We start from the raw sequence: 23670 nt of genomic DNA, 5'->3' as shown, positions 1-23670 counted from the left end.
AGTCGTAGATATTTATTGAGCGATGTGCGAGCAAGGTCAGAACTCGAACTACAACTTCGCCGCCGGAAAGTAGGATACCGCCGAGCGTGGTGCTTTTGGCATTCTGCTTGCCGCGTACTCGTCACACATTGTCTAGGAGGCATTGCTGCATAGAAACAACAATAAAACAACATCGATTATCACTGCTGCTACGCAGACTAGGGCCGAATGCACACGCATAGCGCCATTTCTATCTCGTATTCTGTTCTGTTCATTCCCTCTCTTTTTCTGAGTACGAGTGAAGCTGAAAGCAATATTTAACACTTGGCAGTGATATAGAAAAACGTGAAAGAAGAAGAAAATTCTACTTTTTGCAATACGCACGAGCAATCAGGGGTACGTATTAAGGGATTTGATTTGTGTGATGTCAGTGCTACACTACTTGGTAAATATCGCATAAATATATTACTGCGAGAACGACGTCAACTTGCACACTGAATGCAGCATTACTGAATCGTAGCACCACGCTCGCGCATGTCCGTTTCACAGGCACATTCAGTGAATAGTGACCAGAAGAGATCGTCACGCTGTGTCAATTTAAGATTTTCCTTCCATCAGGCATCTTCATCGGAAACGTAATGAAGTGCTGCGAATACATTGGTCAATGCATACATTATATTGGTGAGCTCCGGGATTATTCTGATCGCCTGGAATTTCGCAGCGTGCACTAGAACTACGAAAGGCAGGCACGTTTGCATTTTCCTCGACCAAAGTGCGGCCTGTGTGTACGGAGCATGGAATCGAAGTTGCTACTTCCTGCTCACCAGCAGAATGTCATTTCCACGGAGCCATCACGGCGGACTGTTGAGGATTGGCTGAGTCTCGATAAATAGTTCATGTGATCACGGGAGCCGTATAACGGCCTCCTAAACAAATTTAATACGGGAGTGCGCACAAATCATCTACATGGGTATTCACTGTGCCATGTGATATGTGTTGTGCTATTTGAAACTGTGGCACGTCTAGGTAGCTTCTGTAATACACGCTGTTCTATGTCTATGGTTTTGTGCATACATTTAGTACTGTGTATGTACATTCAGTGTTTTTTTGGGATGCCGACTCTCACGCGTCCCCTGATGTCCAGCTTCGTCCCATGGCTTTACGGAGGCTGTCGGTGTGCTTGCAGAGTAGTACGAGAGATGGCGCGATTGTTGTGCTGCTAACGCCACTTAACGGTGGGATTCCTTAGACACAAAAGCGAGAAGGCTGTTCCTCTTTGGCTCGGGATCGGAAAGTGGCGTGGATGTTTCGCACGTGCGCCGACCCATTCGTCTGCGAGACCGTCTTTCGAGATCTAGGAGCAGGACATCTGAATCGACGAACACGATTGTTCGAACGCGCCACCGTTCGCATGACCGTACACGCGAACGACCAGGCGTTGGTGTCCAGCACAAGGCTAACATATTCGTTCGATATCCAGTCGCGGTGAGTCGGACTTCTTAGATGTGTCGCGCGCTGAACGGCATGTTCTATGGATAGCGACGTTGCTCGCAGACATTAGTATATGAAAGGCGCAATAAATGTCTTTGTGATTGTTTGCAATACTGTGTTTCCGTTCCCTTGTCCCAAGTGCACGTTTGAGAGCCCCACAGCATATATATATATATATATATATATATATATATATATATATATATATATATATATATATATATATATATATATATAATTAGGAAATAATAGATCTTATGCATATATAATTGTCAGAACACCCATTTTTTTTTTAAACTGTAGCTAAACATTTACCCCCTTTGTTTCTTTCTTTGTTTTTATAACACTGTATTAATTCTTACGTGTATGTAACCTGAAGTGTACTATTTCTGTGAGTTTCTCTTGTTATTCATATTATTAGTGTTGTAAAATTGTGCATTGAACCTGTTTTATGTATTTCGATTTACATGTTTTCATGTTCTTACCATTCGGTATGTAAACCATGAAATGTATGTATAATCATATGCCCACCTGCTATGGTCTCGATATGAGACTGGCAGTATTGTAAATAAATAAATTTATATATATATATATATATATATATATATATATATATATATATATATATATATATATATATATATATATATATATATATATATATATAGCGTGTGTGTGTGTGCGTGTGTGTGTGTGTGTGCGTGTGCGTGCGTGCGTGCGTGCGTGCGCGCGCGCGCGCCTTCTTGTGCACTTTTCAGGGACACTGTTAAGTACGCGGCATTGAACACCAGGTGCATAGCTCATTGCATACCAGCGTCACTGCTGCTGTTCTCATCTTCTTTCCTACGTTTCTTTTTCCTTTCACCAGTGCGGAGTAGCAGGCCAGAGGGGCGTTCCTCCGGCCAACCTATCCACCTTTTAATTCATTAAACCATCTTCTTCACTCATGGCGAGTGTGTGCCGAAGTTCCTTTCAAAGTACGCGTCCACTCAGAACATATCGCGAATGACGCGGGCGTGAAACTCTTTTAGGACTTTGGTATTCTTCGAAATGGGCCGTCTAACGTAGTAAGCATGCCATCAGTATATTTCAATTATATAGAAATCACATTCTTTTGCTGTTAGTGTAACTGCGCTTGTGCCATGTGCCATATGCTTGATTCGTTTGTTGCATCTATATTTGTGAAAGGGAAAAATTGCCATCCACCCGTATTGTAGCACGAAGCTTTCCTCCACTTCTCGGGCTTCCGCATAACTGATTTACCATCTATTTTTCGTGTTTTTTCGTATCAGGTTTTTTAAAGGTTTATATAATACTTCTCACGTAATGAACCTTTCCGTTGTCTGTCAGCGCCGCGCGTCCTCTGGTTTGTCGTTCTTTGTGCTGCATTTAGCGCCGTTCTGTTCCCAAATACGTACCAACTAGGCTCTATGTGGCCGCGAATATAATATCAAAATTTACTATAGAAACAAGTAAGGAAAATGCGCTTACGGTTGCCGTCTTCATTCTTGCTTCAGATGGCCCGAAGAATTTCTGTTACAAGAGCAGATAAGTGGAAGATAAAACTGCAATGGCAGGATTTGGCGGAACGCTAAACACACACACGCGCACACACGCGCACACACCCTCACCCACGCAAACGCGCGCACACACACACACACACACACACACACACACACACACACACACACACACACACACACACACACACACACACACACACACACACACACACACACACACACACACACACACACACACACACACACACACACACACACACACACACACACACACACACACACACACACACACACACACACACACACACACACACACACACACACACACACACACACACACACACACACACACACACACACACACACACACACACACACACACACACACACACACACACACACACACACACACACACACACACACACACACACACACACACACACACACACACACACACACACACACACACACACACACACACACACACGCACACACTGCTAATTCTTCGCATTACCGTGGGGAAGAACGAACAGTGGGAAGGAACCTAAACAACGTCCTACCATAACTTCGTGCACCTTGCAACAGTGTTTGCTTCCGACAACTTCTGGAAACTTCTGTTCTGACTCATCAGACAAGATCTTCGGTCAGGTTTGACAATGTTTAAATTCAACAAATCAATTTTATTCACCAGAGTAAGTACTGGGTGGCCATTTTTGCATATAAAAGCTACATAAGTAGATTTCATGTGACCCAAAGATACGAACACTGGCTATATCAAAGTAAACGTTGTGTTCAAAGTTACAACAGTGCAGATTAATATAACAAAGAAACACTGAAATTCTTGACCATGTGAGACTGATTTTATTTTCCCTGCATTTCGTCTTTATATTTTCGGTAACCTTCAGACTTGCCGCCGCACCGCGCCGCGCTAGTGCTCACCCCACCTATGACGTATTCGGTGCGTCGCATATCTAACACTGCTAACTGGCATATGACAAATTGATGTTCTGCTCAACGTGCTATGCGTTCGTTCAGATCAGCTGCGACGTGAAAGGATTCGCCGAAACGGTGGGCTTCACCGCACAAATATTCTTATTGAGGAGAAACAAACTTTAAAAAATGTTGGCTTGGCGAATGAATTCAATGATGATAATTTGGCTGTCTGGTCGGAAGCCGCATGCAGGAAGTTGCTTGTAAAATTGAGGCGTGTATCCTCACTCTAAGCTGGACATCTCCACTAATTTCTGCACATGCTGAAGGCTTTAATTTCTCGTGGCAAAGTCGACATTAAGCTAAGCGGGCGTTACCTTCGCCAATTTAAGCTCCTCGGTAGAAAACATATCCTTCTTTATTTGAAAAAGAAACTGTCATCCCCCTTAATGCAGCACGAAGCTGCAGAGAAGATCAGCACATTTTTTTTTTCTTCAACCGCGAAGCTTTCTCTCTGAGGAATCCGTATGGTTCTCCTTTGTAGTTTTGTGCTCAAGTCGGATAGAGAAAATATTTTCTTTTATGAACATTGATCCACCTTGCGGGCTTCTGGAGAACTACTTTGCCTTCTTTATTTTTCATTGATTTGCTTCATTCACGTGTATTGAGTGTGTGTGCATTCACGCCTGTGGTGTTTTCTTACTGGCCAGATTCGGGGCTTTGCTGAAAAACAAGGCGAACCGGCAGTTATGCTTGCTGTTTATGTGAGGGCCAAATGCTTTGACGAGGCAAGTTGTACGCACAGAATAGCTGCGCAGCTGCATTGTAGACATGAGGATGCTGTCATACGCTCTGCTCGTATGCCTAGTCGGTAAGGGGGCTTTTTCACTGCGCATGGAGGTTATAATTTTCAGTGTATAATAATTTGTTATAAAAATTGTAATTGCGAATTTGCATAATTGATCACCAACTAACCCAATCTCTTCCCTTGATATATATATATATATATATATATATATATATATATATATATATATATATATATATATATATATATATATATATATATATATATATATATATATATATATTTCAGAAGTAGTAGGGGTTGAACTCCGTTGTGTTTTATTTAGAAGATACATTGGTGTAGATAACAAAAATAAACTACTCACCGTGACATCCGCAGACAACAAGCAGTTTATAGCCTGAAAAATAAAGGTATCATGATTGAAGAAGCAGAAAAATCTGAAGAAAGCTAATTCTGTATGAGCATACTGGTCGCTGTGCGGTATGGCGGCAACATCGACTTCCGTGCCTTAAGATAGGGTGCTCGGGTATCATGCAGACTGCCCGTAGCATAACCGTCGCACTAGATTGAGCACTTTATTACTGCAGAGAGAAGTTAGGAGCAATGAAACCATTTGAACGTTTCTTGTAGCCTGGGTAGATAAGTAGTTTTTCAAGGTCGAGGGAGAGAGAGAGAGAGAAAACAAGGGTAGGAACGGCAGGGAAGTCAACCAGAACAGCATCCGGTTTGCTACCCTACACTGGGGGTGGGGGAAAGGGGAATAGAAAGAGGAAGAAAGGGAGAGAGTAAGCACTGAGTACGTGTGGGAGGGACACCATACACAAGGACACTATAAACGGTCTGTTAAGCCCGTGCACTTCAAGTACCGCACTAGTGCACGAATCGCTTTTCGAGCCAGTGACGGGTGTGGCCACGGTCCGAGTATCTTTGACTCGGTGAACGGTCTCGAGTCTAGTCTGCGTAAAGTTGCCCGCAGAGAGACGTTGGACATCGTAGCAAGGGCAGGTGCACAATAGGTGCTCGATGGTCTCCTCGCACCCACAGGAGTCGCACATCGGGCTCTCGGCCATTCCCATACGGTAGGAGTATGCGTTCGTGAACGCCACTCTGAGCCACAAGCGACACAACAAGGTTACTTCACCGCGGGAAAGGCTAGATGGCAGTTGTAGCCGTAGCGTGGGGTCCAGTTTACGTAATCTGCAATTGAAGCCACTTTAAATCCAGAGATCTTGGGACTTCTTGCGCGCAAGTAGGCGAAGTTCTCTGGCAGCGTCCGACCTCGCCAAAGGTGTTGGACGCGTCTTGGTATCTTCGTGGGCACACCAGGCAGCCTTGTCAGCTAGGTTGTTGCCGACGGTGCCACAGTGAGCAGGAATCCACTGAAATATAATGTGGTGTCCTCTTTCCAGAGCATGGTGGTGCAGTTCCCTGATTTCAGATGTAATTTGCTCGTAAGTTCTGTGACGTAATGTGGACTTGATGCTGTGAAGGGCTGCCTTAGAGTCACAAAATACGACCCATTTCTCTGTTGGCTCTTCGGTGATGTACATCATAGCGGCATAGAGAGCTGCAAGTTCTGCCGATGTAGATGTAGTCGTGTGCGACAATTTGAATTTAACTGTAATGTTCTTGGCTAGAACGACGAATGCGGCAGTTGAGCTGGTAGGTGAGGTCGAACCATCGGTATATATATGTATGCGGTCATGATACGTCTGGTGCAGTAATAGGAGCGTAAGTTGCTTCAGAGCCGGCGATGGATGATTGGACTTTTTTGTAATTCCAATAATAGCAAAATTCACTTGAGGCTCTCGCAGGCACCACAGGGGAGAGGAAGGCTTCGCCGCCGGTGTAAAAGATGCTGGTATGTACTCTTGATGAGCGCTAATCACTCGTGAAAAGGTCGCTTGAGGTCTCTCGGCTGGTAGGGAGGCCAAATGATGGTCGGGGATCCTTGACAGATGGCGAATGTGCGCTCTGAGAGAGTCGACAGCTACATGTGTCTGGATTGTATGGTCTCCTGCGATGGCTATTGTTGCTGCTCTTGAGGTGTACCGAGGCAGCCCTAAACAAGTGCGTAGGGCTTGACCTTGTATGCTCTCCAAGGCGCGAAAGTTCGTCTTGCATGCATTTGAGAACACTGGTAGGCTGTAACGTAGGAGTCCTAGAATCAAAACCCTGTACAGCTGCAACATAGAATGGACTGGCGTACCCCAGTTTTTCCCGCATAGAAATTTGAAGACCTGAGCAATGGCGACTAGCTTCATCTTCAGATAGACGCAGTGAGGGCTCCACGAGAGGTTGCGGTCAATGATGACGCCCAGAAAGCTATGCGTCTTAACATAGAATACAGCTTGACCATTGATGGTAACAGGATACGATGACATTTGTTTCCGCGTATAACCAAGTAATGCGCACTTTTCAGTAGACACATTGAGGCCTTGTTCTCGGGGATAAGAAGCCGTCATGGTTGCCGCCCGCTGAAGCCTGGCTCTTAGCTGAGGGCGAGTCACCGCAGAGGCCCAGATGCAAATGTCGTCGGCGTATATTGAGACATGTACTCTCTGCGGTAGGTAATCCGCTAGTCCTACCAGGGCGAGGTTGAACAAAACAGGGTGCAACACTCCACCCTGGGGCACACCACGACAGATGTAATGGTCTGAAGTTGGGCCGTCTTCGGTCTGTAAGAAAAAACGCTTGTCAGCCAAATAGTCCCGAATCCATTGATACATCTGGCCACCAACTCCAACAGCTTCAAGTGAGTTTAGTATGGCTTCATGGGCGACGTTGTCGTATGCTCCTTTTATATCCAGAAAAAGTGCCGCAGATAGGCGCTTGGGGCTTTTTTGATTTTGGACCGTGTTACGATGTCAATGACGTTGTCGATGGACGTGCGACCTCGACGAAAGCCTGTCATGGCGTCCGGATAGATGCTGAATCGTTCTAGGTACCATTCCAATCGAGCGAGAATCATTCTTTCCATCACTTTGCCGACGCAGCTCGAAAGCGCAATCGGACGATATGATGAGATCTCAAGCGGAGACTTTCCAGGTTTCAGAATGGGGATCAAGCGGCTCGATTTCCATTGTTTAGGAATGGCGCCGTTCTGCCAAGACTCATTGTAGTAGTTGAGCAGCTCATCACGTGCGCCATGTCCAAGGTGGCATAAGGCAGCATACGTGATGCCATCAGGTCCTGGTGATGAAGAACGCCTGCAGGTCGCCAACGCAGCATCGAGCTCTTCGAGTGAAAATAGCACGTTCATTTCTGGTACACGTGCCTCAGGGATGTCATTCAATGCTGCGTCAGTAATGATGGTCACGGACCCAGCAACCCGTGCACAGAACTCTTCAGCCACTTGAAGTTCTGAGCGGAGTTGGTGGAGGGCCAGAGCAGCGAAGGGCTTCCTTTGATGCGGAGATGAGCGAAGACCCCTAACCGTTCTCTATATGTGTGAGAGCGATTTTCGGGGATCAAGCGACTGACAGAATGTTTTCCATCGCTTATCTTCCAATTTATCCATGCGACGCTGGACTTTCTTTTGTATGCGTCGTGAAGCCCTCAGATCCAAGACGCACTTCGTGCGCCGATACCTCCTCTTCGCCTGTCGTCGTGCCGCACGCAGCCTCTCCAGTTCCATGTCCAAGTCTGTTCGCCTTGTTGACCTTGTAAGCGAGCAGATGGATGTTTTCAATGCCTCTGCGATTGCATCTGCGATAGTGTGTAGCAACACTCAAACACATGCTGTGGGAGTGCAATGTAGTTATAGGAGGGATGGCAGTTACTCCGGAGACCCTGTCGTCGAGGTGGGCCGCCGCTCTGCGCAGCTCAGACCTCGGAATCCAGACGTGGGCAGTCCAGCAAGCCCGTGAGGCGGCGTTGAGGCAGGGCCTTGACGTTCCTCCATGGGAGACCTGAGCCCGGGTCGCGTTAAACCTTGCCGGACGTACAAGAAAGTTGTATCCATCCATCCATCTGCGATTGCTTCTTCGATAGTGAGTGAGAGGCCTTCCCGACATGTGTCATCCATATCCTTCTTAAATTTTGACCAATCAACTGTACGCAAGGCAGTAGAGGAGCATTGCTCAACTCCTCTAATCTTTATGTATGTTGGAATACGGTCGCTTCCTATGTCTGTAAACTATTGGAAGCTCGAGGCAAAGCGCCGTGACACCAAAGTTAAGTCCAAGCAGCTACTGTAGGTCGTGCTTCGCAGAAATGTAGGGCTGCCGTCATTCACACAGCACAAATCATGGTCGGCAGCAAAGTAGGCAAGGCTCCAGCCTTTGGAGTCAATTTTAGTGCTTCCCCATAGCTGGTGATGCGCGTTGAAGTCACCTGTGATAACCCAGGGGCCATTGTTCATTAGTAATATTTTCTTAAGTCGTTCGCCGTCAAAGCGACCCGCTGGGGATATGTAGGCTCCAATTAGTGTAAATGACACATTCTTCTTTTGGACATTTCGCCATGAAGCTCTATCGCGTTAGCCACATATGTTAAGTCCGTGGGGATGTAGATGATCACTTTCGTGCTCGCACCGCATGTGGACGAGACGAAATATTCATAACCGGACAGTCGGAGTGGAGTTGATGTATTTGGTTCGCAAATGACCAGTATGGGGAAGCGAATTGTGTAAATGAAATGGCGAAAGTCTGATATACGGGTCCTTAGACCCCTGGCATTCCATTGAATGATCGACGCACTTTTAAGTCCAGTGCGGAAGGGGACTATTGCTCGAGCCATGATGCTTAAACGATGCTAGTAAGCACTGGATTTAGTGCATCCAGTATTTGCAGAGCGCTTCGAGCTGCTGGTGTTTGCAGCTTGTTCAGTATAATGCGCATTGTATTAATTAGCGATTGCAGCATATCAACCACCTGCCTGTCTTGGTCGCACAAATTGCCGACAGTAGACGTCGGCAATTTTGCTGTGATTCTGTTGGTGAATGTTGTCGTTTCGGTAGAGCCGGCCAAGATTCAGCGGATGTGGTCTTCTCAGTGGACTTGCTCTTCGCGGTCCTTTCCACATTGTCTGGCCTAGGCGGTGGAGGAGGAGGTCGTGTACTAGGAAGTGGCATGCGCCTTCCTTGAGGAGCCTTCCTTGAGGAGCGCCGGCGACGTGAACGTCGCTTCCTGATTTTCTCGGCGGCTTCGCGATGAGATGAATGATCTCTCGCCATCTCTTTCAAGATGGCCATTTCCTTCTTATTAAGTGGGCATTTCTTCGATGAAGCTTCATGTGATCCTCCGCAGTTTGAACACTTCACTACAGTGGCGCCACATTTATCTGCAGCGTGGGGCTCTCCGCAGCGGGGGCATGCTGCCTGATTTTCGCAGACGCTGCTCACGTGTCCCAGTTTCATGCATTTGCGGCACTGAAGAGGTTTCGCAATGAAAGGCCGCACTGCATGTCTGAAGTGTCCCACCTTAACATGCGAGGGTATATATTTACCCTTGAATGCTATTTTCACGCAGCGTGAACTGCCTAGCCGCTTAACTCCAACGATGACCTCATCATTGATCATCATTGATCATCATCATCATCATTGATGACCTCATCAAGTTCGAGAGTTTGAATATAAGCATATGGCCTGTATACTTACTGCAAGTTTTAGACTGCTGTTTGTCGAAATTGCATCAAGCGAATAAGAGTCACTGGTGTCTCTTTCTTTTACCGGCGATAGCAAGTTATAGTTGGGTTACCACCCTGCGGGATTCCCGATGGTCAGTACCCCGATCCCTAGGTGCATTCGAGACAAGTTCGAAGTGGCCCCTGTGCCCCGAAACGTCCATCCCGTCCATAACGAGGGCAGACGCAAGGCCAGAGCAGCAGCCATCCTCAAACAGATAAAGCAACGAGACATTAGAGCAAGCTTCGTCGACGCGGCGGAGTACAGCGATGGGAAGACCTTTGCCATCGTTGTGGTCGACTCCAGCGGCAAGATTTCTAATTGCGCCTCCATTCGCACTTCAGACCCCGGAGTCGCCGAGCAAGCCGCCATCGCCCTCGCCCTGCTAGACGGTCGTGGGTCCGAGATATATAGCGATTCCAAAACGGCAGTTAGGGCTTTTCAGAAGGGTTGCATCGCCAAGCAAGCTGCTCGTCTTCTTAGCAACTCGAATCGATATGCTCTCACGCATCATTCAATCCACTGGTTTCCAGCTCACGTAGGGTCGGTCGAGGGTGCTCCCCAGAACCTGAATGAGTCTGCTCACGAGGCTGCGCGTGACCTCACCGACCGCGCTTCCTCTGCAAGAAGCACCGACTCCCCTCCTCCCTACGGCCACAGGGATGCTCCCGCTACTCATAACGAGATTATTAAATTCTTCTACATGTCTAGAAGGGTCTTTCCACCTCCTCACCCCAGGTTGAATAGGGCGCAAGCCGTTTCTCTTAGGCTTCTGCAGACTAGTACGTATCCGTGTCTGTCCGTTCTCCACGAGGCTTACCCGGACGTGTATCGCGACGACGCCTGCCCCTCCTGCGGGCAGACCTCTACTCTAGCGCACATGCTGTGGGAGTGCGGTTCGACATACCCTAAGTTCATCAAGGAGGAGTGGGACTCGCTTCTGCGTAGCCCCGCTCTGGAACAGCAAATCCTGGCTGTCCGGCGTGCCCGCGACCGGGCCGGTGGGCTAGACCTGCCGGTCCCGACGTGGGACTAGCCGGGTGCGCGACGAGTTCGCGTCCTCGCCGGACCTACAATAAATGTTTCTTCACTCACTCACTTAGTGTTTGCGCTTGTCGGTGGCATCGTGTCTGAAGCTTTCCTATGTTATGTTTGCAATCACCCAGAAATGACACGGAAAGAAGCAAGGATGTGTAATTCAATGAATGCATTATCAATCATCTGCGACACGGCTAAGTCGGAGGATCCACCATGGCAATTTCTTGATCGTCCACCTGAACCAACAATTGGTGAGCAAAAGCACGAACGTTCGCAGCATCGTGCGCAAGCGACACCTGAACTTCTCATCGCGTCCCATTAAGTTGCATTTTTATGCGAAGAGCCTATAGTTTTGTCTTCTGTAATGCTTTTATTTGTCTGTGTGCGTGTGTGTGTGTTTATATATATATATATATATATATATATATATATATATATATATATATATATATATATATATATATATATATATATATATATGTGTGTGTGTGTGTGTGTGTGTGTGTGTGTGTGTGTGTGTGTGTGTGTGTGTGTGTGTGTGTGTGTGTGTGTGTGTGTGTTTTCAACTTGTGGCTGCCTTTTGTGCTTATGCCTCCAAGATTTCTTTATAAAGCGAAAAGAATTTCGCAATAGATAGGAACGGAAGTTTCCTACAGCGCTCTACAACTTTCTCAATAGATGTCGTTTGTGTTACGATTGCAAGTGTGGGGATGCGCGACTCTGATCAGTCAGTTTCAGTCACTTCCTCCTATATAGTGCGCCCAAACAGTCTACAACGTTGATCAATCTTCGCTGGTACACGCTGTAAAAACACAAATGAAATAGTGACCACCTTCGTTGTCGCAAAGTGGCGTTTCTTTATGTCGCGCGAATGCTACACGGAGACCCAATGCTTACATTATGATGTGCTCCTGAAAGGCAACCGAAAGTAGGTTAGCTCATTGTCAATAGTTTTGAGCTCACTTTCAAAGCATTATTAGTAACTTGTTCCAAAATGAATCCACAACGTCGCTCACCTTCTCGTACTTTCCTCCCTTTGTGCATGGCCAGGCGTAATTTGGGAAGCCCTCAGCGAACGCCTCTTTCACGCATGGCAAATTCTGGAGGAGAAAGATGCGCGCCAACTCATGCATGCGAACGAGGCAAAATATCCGAAGACATGGAAAGCTCTGTTGCGATGACTAGCCCGCTATAGGCATTCGTGGGGCTTTCAAGCGTTACGGCGCAAAAGAACTCAACGTGCACTGAACTCGCCTGAAAGGTGTCCCAGTTCTTCTTTAGTTGCGGTAGAAGAGGCAGCAGGCTGAACAGCCTAGGGGCACATTTTGCGAAAACTGAAAAGAAAATAAAGAAAAAAGGGAAGAAACAACAGGAGAAGTACGTGTCCAAGGTTTCGGGACATCTACTGCCTATGGCAGTTGTCGGTAGCGGGTGTGGTATAAGTGCAAGTATGGCGCCTAAACAACTTCTCCTATGTTAAAAGGAACTAGGAAACTCCTCACTCACTTACTTATTGGTAGACGCGCCACTCAACGGGGAGGACGAGGAGGTGGGTGGGGGAAACATTTATTAAAAAAAAGAAGAACAAGCAGTTGTCTTTCTGCTTGTGCGGCAGGCGCCTTTAGTCCAGGGCTCCTGCGGCTCTTGCTGTCTCCCGGGACCGCCGCACCAATGGGGAAACTTTCTTAAGAATTGACTACAACACAACATTCTTCCTGATCTCAGACCGCTTCACTGATGAGGATGTTCACCCGTGAGCAAAAGTATACGGACCACAGGGTCGCCGGGAAAAACAAAATTTATTCGTAGTTAACACGCATGAACGGAAACTCACAAGTGTACTAGAGAATTCGTAATACCAAGGTTTGACTGCAGTCTTTCATTTCAAGTTGTATTCACATACATAGGAGTAAATTAGTTTTATCGCGCAATTCCTGGTCCGTATACTTTTTCTCACGGGTGTACATTAACCTCTCACCAAACGTCAGGTCCTACCTAATTGCTAGAGCTCTTTTTAATTCTATGGCCACTTTTATGTGGCCATAGAAACTATACTCTAGCGATATGTTTAGAAAGATGAGAGTAAGTAATGCGCATTACTGTGCTCAAGTCATTCTTAACAACTACGGTATACTCTTGGCCCACGCCAAGCCTGGTATCGTTCCGGAATGGCACCAAGTTTATTATGAAAAAAAAAACATTTTGTGGAAAACTCAGCAGTGAATCAGTATACAGGGGACGTGTCATTTATGCAATCGCCTCTCGTTCTGCAACAGATAAACTAGGTGAACTACAGACTTTCTAGAAGACGAGAGGTAGAGACAACCTATAATCCAGAAAAGTTTAATTTCGAACGACATTCAGCATCCAAGCTGCTCCGTCGTAAGTTGTCTTTGTAAAGAAATCGCTTTCTTCAAAAATTTTCGTTCACTGTTTGTAAAGCGTTTATAGGGCTGCTCCCAAAAGCCGAAGATACTGTTGCCTCAAGGTAACTCATAAAAGGAGCGCAGAGAGGTCATTTTCAACTAAATGAGAAAAATTCAAAGCCTCAGTTGAAGGCTGTGAAAGCGTGTAATGACACAAAGCTCAAGAACTTCAAGAGGATCAAGAGGTTACGTGGAAATCTCTATTGGCATGAAAGAGTAAACGATATTCGCTGAGCGACCTGTTTTGCTCCAGAAACTCCAGAACCTGTGCGTTTATGATAAAAAGGACACCGTTACTATCATCGATAGATAAATAACGGGATGTGTTTAAAGTAAACCTTTTGAAAGTTTACTTTAATAATGAAACTCTAAGGCTCCGCATATGAAAAAAAAAAACTTATAAAAAGTGAGTTCTGAAGCTGTAGTAACAGTAGCTGTAACTTAAGAACGCAGTGGCAAATACACCACTGCTTAAAATAAAGATAGCCTTTATAGACGCACCAGCCAATCACGTTTGCTCAATTCCGTGCTGTCATGGTGGAGCACGGAGGCAAGGAGGGCAACTGCAATAAGTGGAGCCTGTACTGAATTCTTGAATTATCGATTGCCATAACAAGAGTCGCCTCGAACTGCGATCAAAGTACCAGCTTGCTACCGAAGCGCAATGCACTCGCACAATGCAGTGAAAGCAATGCACGGCCAATGAGCTTTTATTGTCTTCCTTTCCTGCATTGCCACCGCACTCGTGAATCGATCAAGAAGCATGATGGACCCGAACTAAACGGGTCCGTCTTGTCCTTGGCAGTCCGTGCAAGATGCTTTGTGCGCCGGAGTTTAAGCTCAAATGAAAATTAAATGAGTATGGTGTGTTCTTTCGAACTGCTATTTATGCTACTTGTGTGCAATGTGTGCAAAAGCCGGGGAAAAAATATTTTATTGTTTATGAATACGTATAGAGGGCACATCACATGCTTATAAGCGAACTTTTTGTTTAATGTTGTCATCGTAAACGGATGAGTGCAGCTGCATATCGTCTAAGTTCTGAGCTCGTGGGTCCACAGTGTGCTTAGTAGGCTAACTAGATAACTGTGTTTCTTTAAGTAGAAGTGTCATCGTTCTCTACTTACTCCTATTTAAAGTCACCCAATGATCGTCATGTACGTTTGAAATGTGGTTTGAACAGGCGTAGCGACTTCTTCGATAAATGTGATACAGCGAAGATCAGGATTACAGCACGCCAGCCGAATCGTCGTAAATTTTGCTCTGGGTGCCATTTGTTTTAGTCGGCATGCTCTGACCGTGCTGGTGAAAGGCGGCGCACTGAGAACGCGACGCGAAAGGCAAACAACGAGAAAAAACTGGAGGCAACTTTCGAGCCACCAAAGCTTAATCAAAAAGACTTCTTCTTGGGAAAGTTGGTGCTTAGATTTCCTAGGTATACTTTGTGGCGCAAAATACATTTCTGGAAAAGGGACAGAAGAAAGGGAGACAGTGAAGCGCCAAACTACCAACTGTTTAATGACAGCCTGAACAAACGTAAAGAAGAAAATACAACTTCCGCTCATGCGCAGGGAGCCAAGGTGTGGCAGAACAACGTGGTCATGATAACATGCTTTGGATGAAGCACATTTCTGCTGAATATAATACGATAGATGTATCGCTGACACAATCAGACCCTTTCTTTTTAATATAAAACGCTTCCAACAACTCCCTTGCAGTTTGGTCCCTACTTCTGCCAAGAATCAATACTCTTTCAAAGCATGGCCTACAACGACAGGCTTTACAGTGCGCAGGAAGATGCGCGTTCTCATTCTTGCCGATGCTATTAGCGTGCTCCCTCAGTCTGTCATTAATACAACGTCCCGTTTGCCCGACGTATGACTTGCCGCAATCTAGGGGTATTTCGTAGACCACCCCTTCAACGCAGTCCCTGAAATGTTTGGCGTGCTGCTTCTGGCAGCCCCGCGGCCCCTCGCGTGTGATCCGGGGGCACAATTGAGCTAACTTGTTGGGAGCTGAAAAGACAACCGGAATGCCATATCTGGTAGCAACCTTCTTGAGGTTATGGCTCACACGGTGCACATAAGGTACTACTTCTGGCTTTACTCGCTCCCTTTCCTTCGAGTGCGTTTTCCCATTCGCAGCGGTAGTTTTCAGCTTCTGTAGGAGGGACTCGACCACGGCATTTAAGACAGACTGAGGGTAGCCTGCTTTTTGAAGTCTTTCAAGTTGATGGAAAAAACTCGCCTGCATTACATGCACGCATGACTTGCGCAGAGCCGATTCGAGGCAAAGTAAGGCGATTCCACGCTTCACAGTCTTAGAGTGCGCTGAGTCATATTGTAGCAATTCTTTTTTACCTCGAGGGAGGTACGCACAGCAAACGTGATCACTCTTAAGTGTTAGGTTAAGGTCTAAAAACTGCAACGAACTGTCCTTCGGAAGCTCGTTAGTAAAAGTAAGTCATTTTGCGTTTGCTCTAAAAAGATCTAAAAGCTGCTCAACCATCTCATGGCATGGCAAGGGGCATCTATTGTCGATAACCACTAAAAAATCGTCAACGTATCTAAAAACTTTAAGAACATTAGGATGAGATGAAGTAAAAACACATTGTAGTGCGTGGTCAAAGTAGGATAAAAAGATGTCACATAAAATGGGTGCTACACGTGAACCAATGCAGATGCCCTCTTTCTGCAAAAATATGCCATGTTCGAAGGTTACAAAGGTGCGGTTGAGATAAGCTTCCAAGAGGGAAACAAAATTCGAAGCCGACATCTCCATTTTAGATACAAAATTAGCTTCACCACTTTCGTCAATGCACTGTTTAACGGCTTTTAGAAGTTCAGTATGCGGAACCGAGTAAAAAAGGTCATTTACATCAACGGAGAACAGATAGCCTATTTCTTGGCTGTCACGGAAATATTCAAAAACTTCATCCGAGTTTCTAGTCAAGAAAGGGTCATCGAGTTGAAGAAGCCGCAAGGATTTTAACAAAAAACTGCTGACTTGATATTGCCACGTGTCCCGTTCACTAATAATCGTTCGAAACGGGACATCAGCCTTATGGGTCTTGGCACTGAAGAAAACTCGAAGAGAATCTTTCTTACTCTTTCTGATCTGTTTAACTAATCTTTCGCAGCCAATTTCTTCACAGGACGAAGTCATGGTTTTCTTCACTTTTGATAAGCTGACTTTTACAGGCTTAAAATTCTTTTTGATTGCCTCTAATGCTTTTTCGTTAAAGGTTTGCCTAGGAAGAGCTACAAAAGCACCTTCCTTATCGGACTGCATTAGACAGAGTTCATTGTCTTTGAAAAAAGACACCACACGTTGCAGCATTCGCACCTGTCGACCAGTTCCGGCCTTGGGGGCGGCTCTCTGTAGGCTGTCTACACCATCTAGTAGGCAACGCTCACGCTGTTCCTGGGGCGCTTTTCTTGCGACTTGCCGATTCCATGCCAGAAGCTCTTGTGCTGGAACCTGGGGCTCAAGTCCGTATTTCGGTCCCGTTTGTTCAGGCTGTCATTAAACAGTTGGTAGTTTGGCGCTTCACTGTCTCCCTTTCTTCTGTCCCTTTTCCAGAAATGTATTTTGCGCCACAAAGTATACCTAGGAAAGCTTAATCACTTCGGTGCGTGCTAACAGCCCCGCATGACTCGCTCTCCTGATGGCACGCAATTGTTGTCCGAAGCGTGTGTACTCTCGCGTTATCTAGATTATGCTTTTAATTTAGTGTGGCTTTAGCAGAGCTCTTGATTGAGCTAGTTGGTCAGACATAAGTATTGTGATGCGAAAAAAACGAGAACAAACGAACACACATGGACAGGACGGGTGCCTCGATAAACAGTGTGCCATAAGAACTTTGCCGAAATCAAGAAACCAACTTCGAAAGAGTTTCATCAACTGTCAAGCAGCAGTGCAACCAAACCACTAACATTCGCCCTCCAATTTGTCGCATAACTTTCTATCATTTTCGGGAGGAATGCCTTACCTTTCTTGCATGGTGGTGATAGTGCGTCCTTCTTCACCGCCAAAATGTCCTTCCGAAACTCGTCGTACGTCTTCGCCTCAGCCCTTGCGCAGAGTAAGCCGCAAAGCACAGCGATTGTGAGAAATGTCACCGACCACCTCATTATCGATCGCGCTGTCGTTAGCTGTGGTAGTACGAGGAAAGTCGCTTCAAAGCTGTTTGGAGAGTCGAATGCGCCGAACTGTGGCAGCGCTAGACAGCCGGCTTTATAGCACAGCAATGAGGCCTTTGTGTTCCACTGATGGATTGAGGTGTGTCGGAGCCATCACATGCATTGCCGGGAGCTGTTCTTTAGCCTTTCATATGTACAAGTCCATTTTTATGTGTGAGGGAGACGTTGAAAAAACGGTGAAGCAAGGTAATGAAAGATAGGCGTCGGTAGAGAGGATTACTAAGTGAGAAAAACAAAACTGAGACTCTTTAACTGCAGAGCTGAGAGAAAGAATAATGAAAAGAAATCAAGAGAATCGAAGGGCCCTTAAGAAGTCGCCCTGGGGAGACCACTACAAAAAATTAGCGCTACAGAAAATGAGAAGTTGATTTTAACGTAAAATATACTGACGCAGACAAACTGGACCCCGCCTTCATGATCTGCTTTGTGTGCGTGTGTGCTTTGTGTGCGTGCGTGTGCGTGCGTGCGTGTGTGTGTGTGTGTGTTTGTGTGTGTGTGTGTTTGCGTGTGTGTGTTTGCGTGTGTGCGTGTGTGTGTGCGTGTGTGGGGGGGGTGCTAGCTGGAAAACTTGGCTTGTCTATTTTTGGTGGAAGTTGATAATTAATGCAAGAGACGACACAAGAAAAAAATTTCGCTGATTGTTCTCAAATCCTAAAATAGGGCGTAATATTCCCAAGTCCACTATTGTTCTTGAAAGAAGGTCCTAGCACCTGTTCCTCTTTTTAGCGGAGAAATTATCCCTTCTTTTAACATGGACAGGACAATCGGTTAGTACGCCAGGCGTGTCAAAACGCGTCATTCCGATTCTTCCGTTCTTTAACCTGTGCTGTTCTTGAACAAGTGTGAAGGTATCTAGAGAACTGTGACTACTATCGCAGCGACACTCCACAATGCCCCACCATGTGCTCTTGCCCGAATTCCCTCTTTGGGCGTAATTTTCACGGTGACAGTTATTTATGACGCCTGAAACACTTCACGGACGTCTGTCGTTACTCTGGCCACGCTGTCTATACTCCTCGTGTTATTGCGATAGCAATTATATAGACACTCCAGGCGCATTTCTGCCGTCGGTGTCGGCGTCGCCGTGGTGTTCCGTATACGTCCAAGGGCGATAAAGTCAGGCCGATAAAACTGCTATCCTTACTTCGTATAGGCGCCTACTAATTTACCATCGCAATCGATGCTTTGCTTTCGGCCGAAACTGGGACGTTTTCTTTTAATGGTCGCTTTATTTGCCTTCTCCACCCACCTTGCTGACTGCTGCTATCTTTCGGACTACGCATCCACTTGGGCCACTGAGTGTCTGCACCTCAGTATGTGCCCGGATAGACAACTTGAGCCACTGGATATAAGCAACTGGGCATGGGACTCTACGTACGAGTATATGTGAACCAATGCATCTGTATATGTATACGTGAGCCAATTCCCTAGAATGAGTACGTGCCACCACGTAGGCGTAATGAAAGGTGAATGGTGGAAGAGCGTAATGAAGAAGTCGGAAACGGAAAATTGGAAAACACAATTACAGAGAAGTGAACAAGCCAGAATGAGAAGGCGCACACAAAGTTACGAAGTACAAGCAGAAATTTATACGAGAACTACATAATTTTCTCTTCTCATATAAAAAAGCGAAGAAAAGAAAGAAAAAGCACTACCTCGAACAAAGGACTTTAACAGCCAATTTTCGTAAGGTTTTATTTGGCTTCGTTTTCTGTTGGCTTCAAATTGGTCGTATTGTGCTTTCTGTGCGTTGGATGGATGGATGGATGGATGGACGGACGGACGGACGGACGGACGGACGGACGGACGGACGGACGGACGGACGGACGGACGGACGGACGGACGGATGGATGGATGGACGGACGGACGGATGGACGGACGGATGGATGGATGGATGGATGGATGGATGGATGGATGGATGGATGGATGGATGGATGGATGGATGGATGGATGGATGGATGGATGGATGGATGGATGGATGGACGGACGGACGGACGGACGGTCGGACGGACGGATGGACGGATGGATGGATGGATGGATGGATGGATGGATGGATGGATGGATGGATGGATGGATGGATGGATGGATGGATGGATGGATGGATGGATGGAACTTTCTTGTACGTCCGGCGAGGTTTAACGCGACCCGGGCTCAGTACTCCCACGGGGGAATGTCAAGGCCCTGCCTCAGCGCCACCTCACGGGCTTGCTGGACTGCCCACGTCTGAATTCCGAGGTCTGATCTGCGCAGAGCGGCAGCCCACCTCGACGACAGGGTCTCTGGAGCAACTGCCATCCTTCCTATAACTACATTGCACTCCCACAGCATGTGTTTGAGTGTTGCTGGTCCTTCCTGGCACAATTTGCATGTGTCGTCCTGACGCTTATCTGGGAAGATACGTTTCAGACGGAATGAATTAAGGAAGGTGTTAGTCTGAAGTTGTCTCCAGGCGACGGCCTGCCGCCTGTTCAATTTGGGACTCGATGGTACGTGGGTACATCCTTCTGGCGTTTAGATAAGCATTGGTTTTGTCGTTGTATCTGGTGAGCCTGTTCCGTTCTGGGCGAGGAGTGTTCCCTATGATGCGAGAGGCGGTTTTGGATCTGCCCGCTTTGGCCAGAATGGACAGGGATTCCTTGGAAATTCTGCCTTTGGCGTAATTCTTTACTGCCGTTTGCGAGTCGCTTAGTGCGATTTCGCATTCCTGTTCTGTGAGGGCCAGCGCGATCGCTACTTCCTCCGCTATTTCCGAGTGTTTGGTGTATACACTGCATATGGTTCTGATTTTGGAGTTTGTGTCTATGACTACGGCGGTGTATTTTTGGCCGTTCAGATGTTCGGCTGCGTCGACAAAGCGCGCGTTTCTCTCTCTGCCGAATGAACGCAGCAGAGCCTCGTTCTGTGCGTTGAGCTTTATTTTTAAAGAAAGCAATTCATTCAACTCTACAATGTACAACAGTTGGTGTTGAATAGGCGCAACTTGTTACTGATGACTCACGGGCTTCAGTCAACCCACTTTCTTCCGGCTATCGAATACTTTGGTACATCGTTCTATAGCAATAAAGCTAGCGAAAGCTAGCTTCTCGCTTACTGTAACCACGTCGTGGGAAGTATAGCACATTTTCTATTATTTTTTAACCAATCAAGACAATCTTCATTTTTCAAATTAGACTTATTTGAAGTTGCGCTGGATGGCTGGCCATTTTACGAGGCTAAGTAGCATTGTAGGAAAACAGGGACCATAAGAAAAAAAATCGCTATGTTCCTTGCTCCAATATACGCATTAAAATGAAAGGTCATTATTATTATCCTTATTGGAAGTCGTATGAAGCGAACCACAACACTAACACATCGGCACTTTTTATTATTATTATTACCTGCTTGTAAGGAGATGTTGGTGCATGCCTAGCAGCGCCGGTTGCTCCTCTTCTCTCAATTCATAGATAAGCTAAAAAATAATTTAAACGAAGTATAGACAAAAAACTTTAATGACGACAGTTTTAAAGTTCACAAACACAAAACGAAAAACAATTGTTTCTGAGCTGTTCAAAAGCGTTCGAGTGTTTATGTTGACATACACACAGCGGTCCTCGTTGGTGGAAAACACAACGCCGCAAACACAGACAGAGAAACCTAAGTGACACGATACGAGCGAGTACTTGAAACACGTATATATGAAAAAATTTAGAAGTTAATCATTTCAAGAAATACAGCGTCTTGACCAAAGTAGCAATAATAAAATTTTAAAACCTTTACGTACTTACAATTCTTCAATAAACTGTAGTAATGCGCGAGCTGCACTGTTTGCAGGTGTTCTGATCCGTGCACCCAGGATTTATTCCAGTGATATTGGCCTCCTATCCAAAGCATGTGTCTTCGCAAAAAGCCTCTTACGGTAAGTATCAATTTTTTTCATTGCAAAAGCAGATGTTCTATGTCTTCTTGAGCATCTTAACGAGAACATACTGCCAGACTTTCCTGTTTTGTACAAGAATCATTTAGTATATAGGTGGTCGCAATCCGAAATACATGAATTGTTTTTATTGAGCAGATGGTTTTCATAGGCATGGTCAATTTCACGTTAGGGTCTATCGCATATAACGTGGAGCTTTCCGCACCATTCGTGAATCAAGTTTCTCTGGACATTTTCAGTTTCCTTAAAAGACAACGCGCATCACTCACCGTTAGGAGTCGTGGCGATGCTACTCCATTTTGGTGAGCTTCTCGCGCCATGTAATCTGCAGTGACGCTTCCAGTAATTTCAGAATGACTTGGTATCCACTGGAATACGATATCATGGAGAAGACCCTTTGCTGAAGTGTAAGCCTTTTGTATTGCGTATTTCAATGAGCTGTTTACTTACCCGCCGTGGTTACTTGGAGCCGTTGGCGTTGCGCTGGCAAGCACGAGGTCGCGGGCTTGAATCCCGGCCGCAGAGGCCGAATTTCGATGAGGGCGAAATGCAAAAATGCCCCTGTACCGCGCTTTGGGTGCACGTTAATGAACCCCAGGTGGTCAAAATTAATCCGGCGCTTCCACTATGGCGTGCCTCATAATCAAATTGTGGTTATGGCGTGTAAAACCCCAGAATTTAATTTTTACCGCTTACTTTTCCCAAGCTGATTTCCTCTATGCGCAACATGCAGCAACCCTTCCAAATCCCTTAAAATTGCCCACCGAAAAGATCATGAGTGTGAACACATGAAGCGTAATGCGGAAAGGTTAGCATAGAGCTCTGTCGTCGCAGATGTTGTAAACTGACACCGTTTAAATATCATTCGCTCTAGATATGCCCGCAATGAGAACGCCCATGTAGAGCTCCCAGTACACAAACTGTGTGCGTAGAATTGTATACGATCCCTATATGTGGTGTTGACAATGTCAACTTTCTGATCGCAATCACTGGCATGCCGTATTTAAGAGTTAGACCGGGATCCGAAGTAACGGGATCCGATGCCACGGTTATTTTCACGCCACCGCTTTCGTGGCGCCGGGCTTGACAATGAAAATTTCGGCTAGTAGCATGTTGTCCTAAAGCAGACGTGCACAGGCCTGCAATCTACATGAGGTGCTGGTTTAGCCCAGTGTGCAGCAGACTCGGCTTCTGAGCGCGGGGTCGTAGGTTCGAAGCTTGCTACCGCCAACGTTCTTCCTTTAGAATTTATTATTTTTTATTTACATTAATTTCTATATAGCGATTAGCGAGGCGAAGTTAGAAGGCAGGGGAGAGCTTGCGTGGACAAGGAACGCACGGATAACGCAGGCTTGCGAGAGCGAGGATGACGTAAATGTGGAGGCGATGCTCTCTGCCCTCACGCAACACTTGGCTTCAGCCAGCAGGTGTTTCCTTTCATCCACTCTGCTCCTTCGAGGCCTGCACGTGACGTGGCGTCGCAGCCAATGGGAGTTTACGCGCCATTCCTCTGCTACAGACGCCGGCTTTTTCGCTCAATGGGCTATTTGATGCTTTCGCATCAATAACTCTAATTAATAACTCATTAATTAACTCATCTCTAGCATAAACGCATCAATAACTCATGGCGTTCTTTGGCCTTTTGTGGCCCTTGCGCCATAAAACCCCAGTAATCATCATCCTCGATTAATGAATAATGATTGAACCCTCTTGTAGACCCTGCTGAATGATTT

At 46.2% G+C, this 23670-nt stretch overlaps 1 protein-coding gene across 1 annotated transcript; it reads right to left on the bottom strand.

The window, feature by feature from the left end:
- Positions 1-18123, bottom strand: LOC135902387 (uncharacterized). The gene is made up of 6 exons (XM_065432398.1): positions 17814-18123; positions 12651-12730; positions 12413-12496; positions 5097-5129; positions 2962-3003; positions 1-145 (listed from the first exon to the last, which is right to left on the bottom strand). The coding sequence occupies exons 1-6, from the start codon at positions 17953-17955 to the stop codon at positions 122-124; spliced, it is 405 nt and encodes a 134-aa protein (XP_065288470.1). The 5' UTR covers positions 17956-18123; the 3' UTR covers positions 1-121.
- Between the last annotated feature and the right edge of the window lie 5547 nt (positions 18124-23670).

Source organism: Dermacentor albipictus, chromosome 5 (assembly GCF_038994185.2).
Source record: "Dermacentor albipictus isolate Rhodes 1998 colony chromosome 5, USDA_Dalb.pri_finalv2, whole genome shotgun sequence".
NCBI classification, from domain to species: Eukaryota; Metazoa; Arthropoda; class Arachnida; order Ixodida; family Ixodidae; genus Dermacentor; species Dermacentor albipictus.
This window is presented reverse-complemented; position numbering and strand designations above follow the sequence as displayed.

What these genes read in the sequence shown, in the direction of transcription:
- LOC135902387 (XM_065432398.1), bottom strand. Translation starts at nt 17,955, where the DNA reads ATGAGGTGGTCGGTGACATTTCTCACAATCGCTGTGCTTTGCGGCTTA. An exon ending in ATCACCACCATGCAAGAAAG is followed by an intron (nt 12,731 to 17,813) that starts GTAAGGCATTCC and finishes TTTTCTTTTCAG; the next exon opens with TTTTCGCAAAATGTGCCCCT. An exon ending in AGAACTGGGACACCTTTCAG is followed by an intron (nt 12,497 to 12,650) that starts GCGAGTTCAGTG and finishes TTTCTCCTCCAG; the next exon opens with AATTTGCCATGCGTGAAAGA.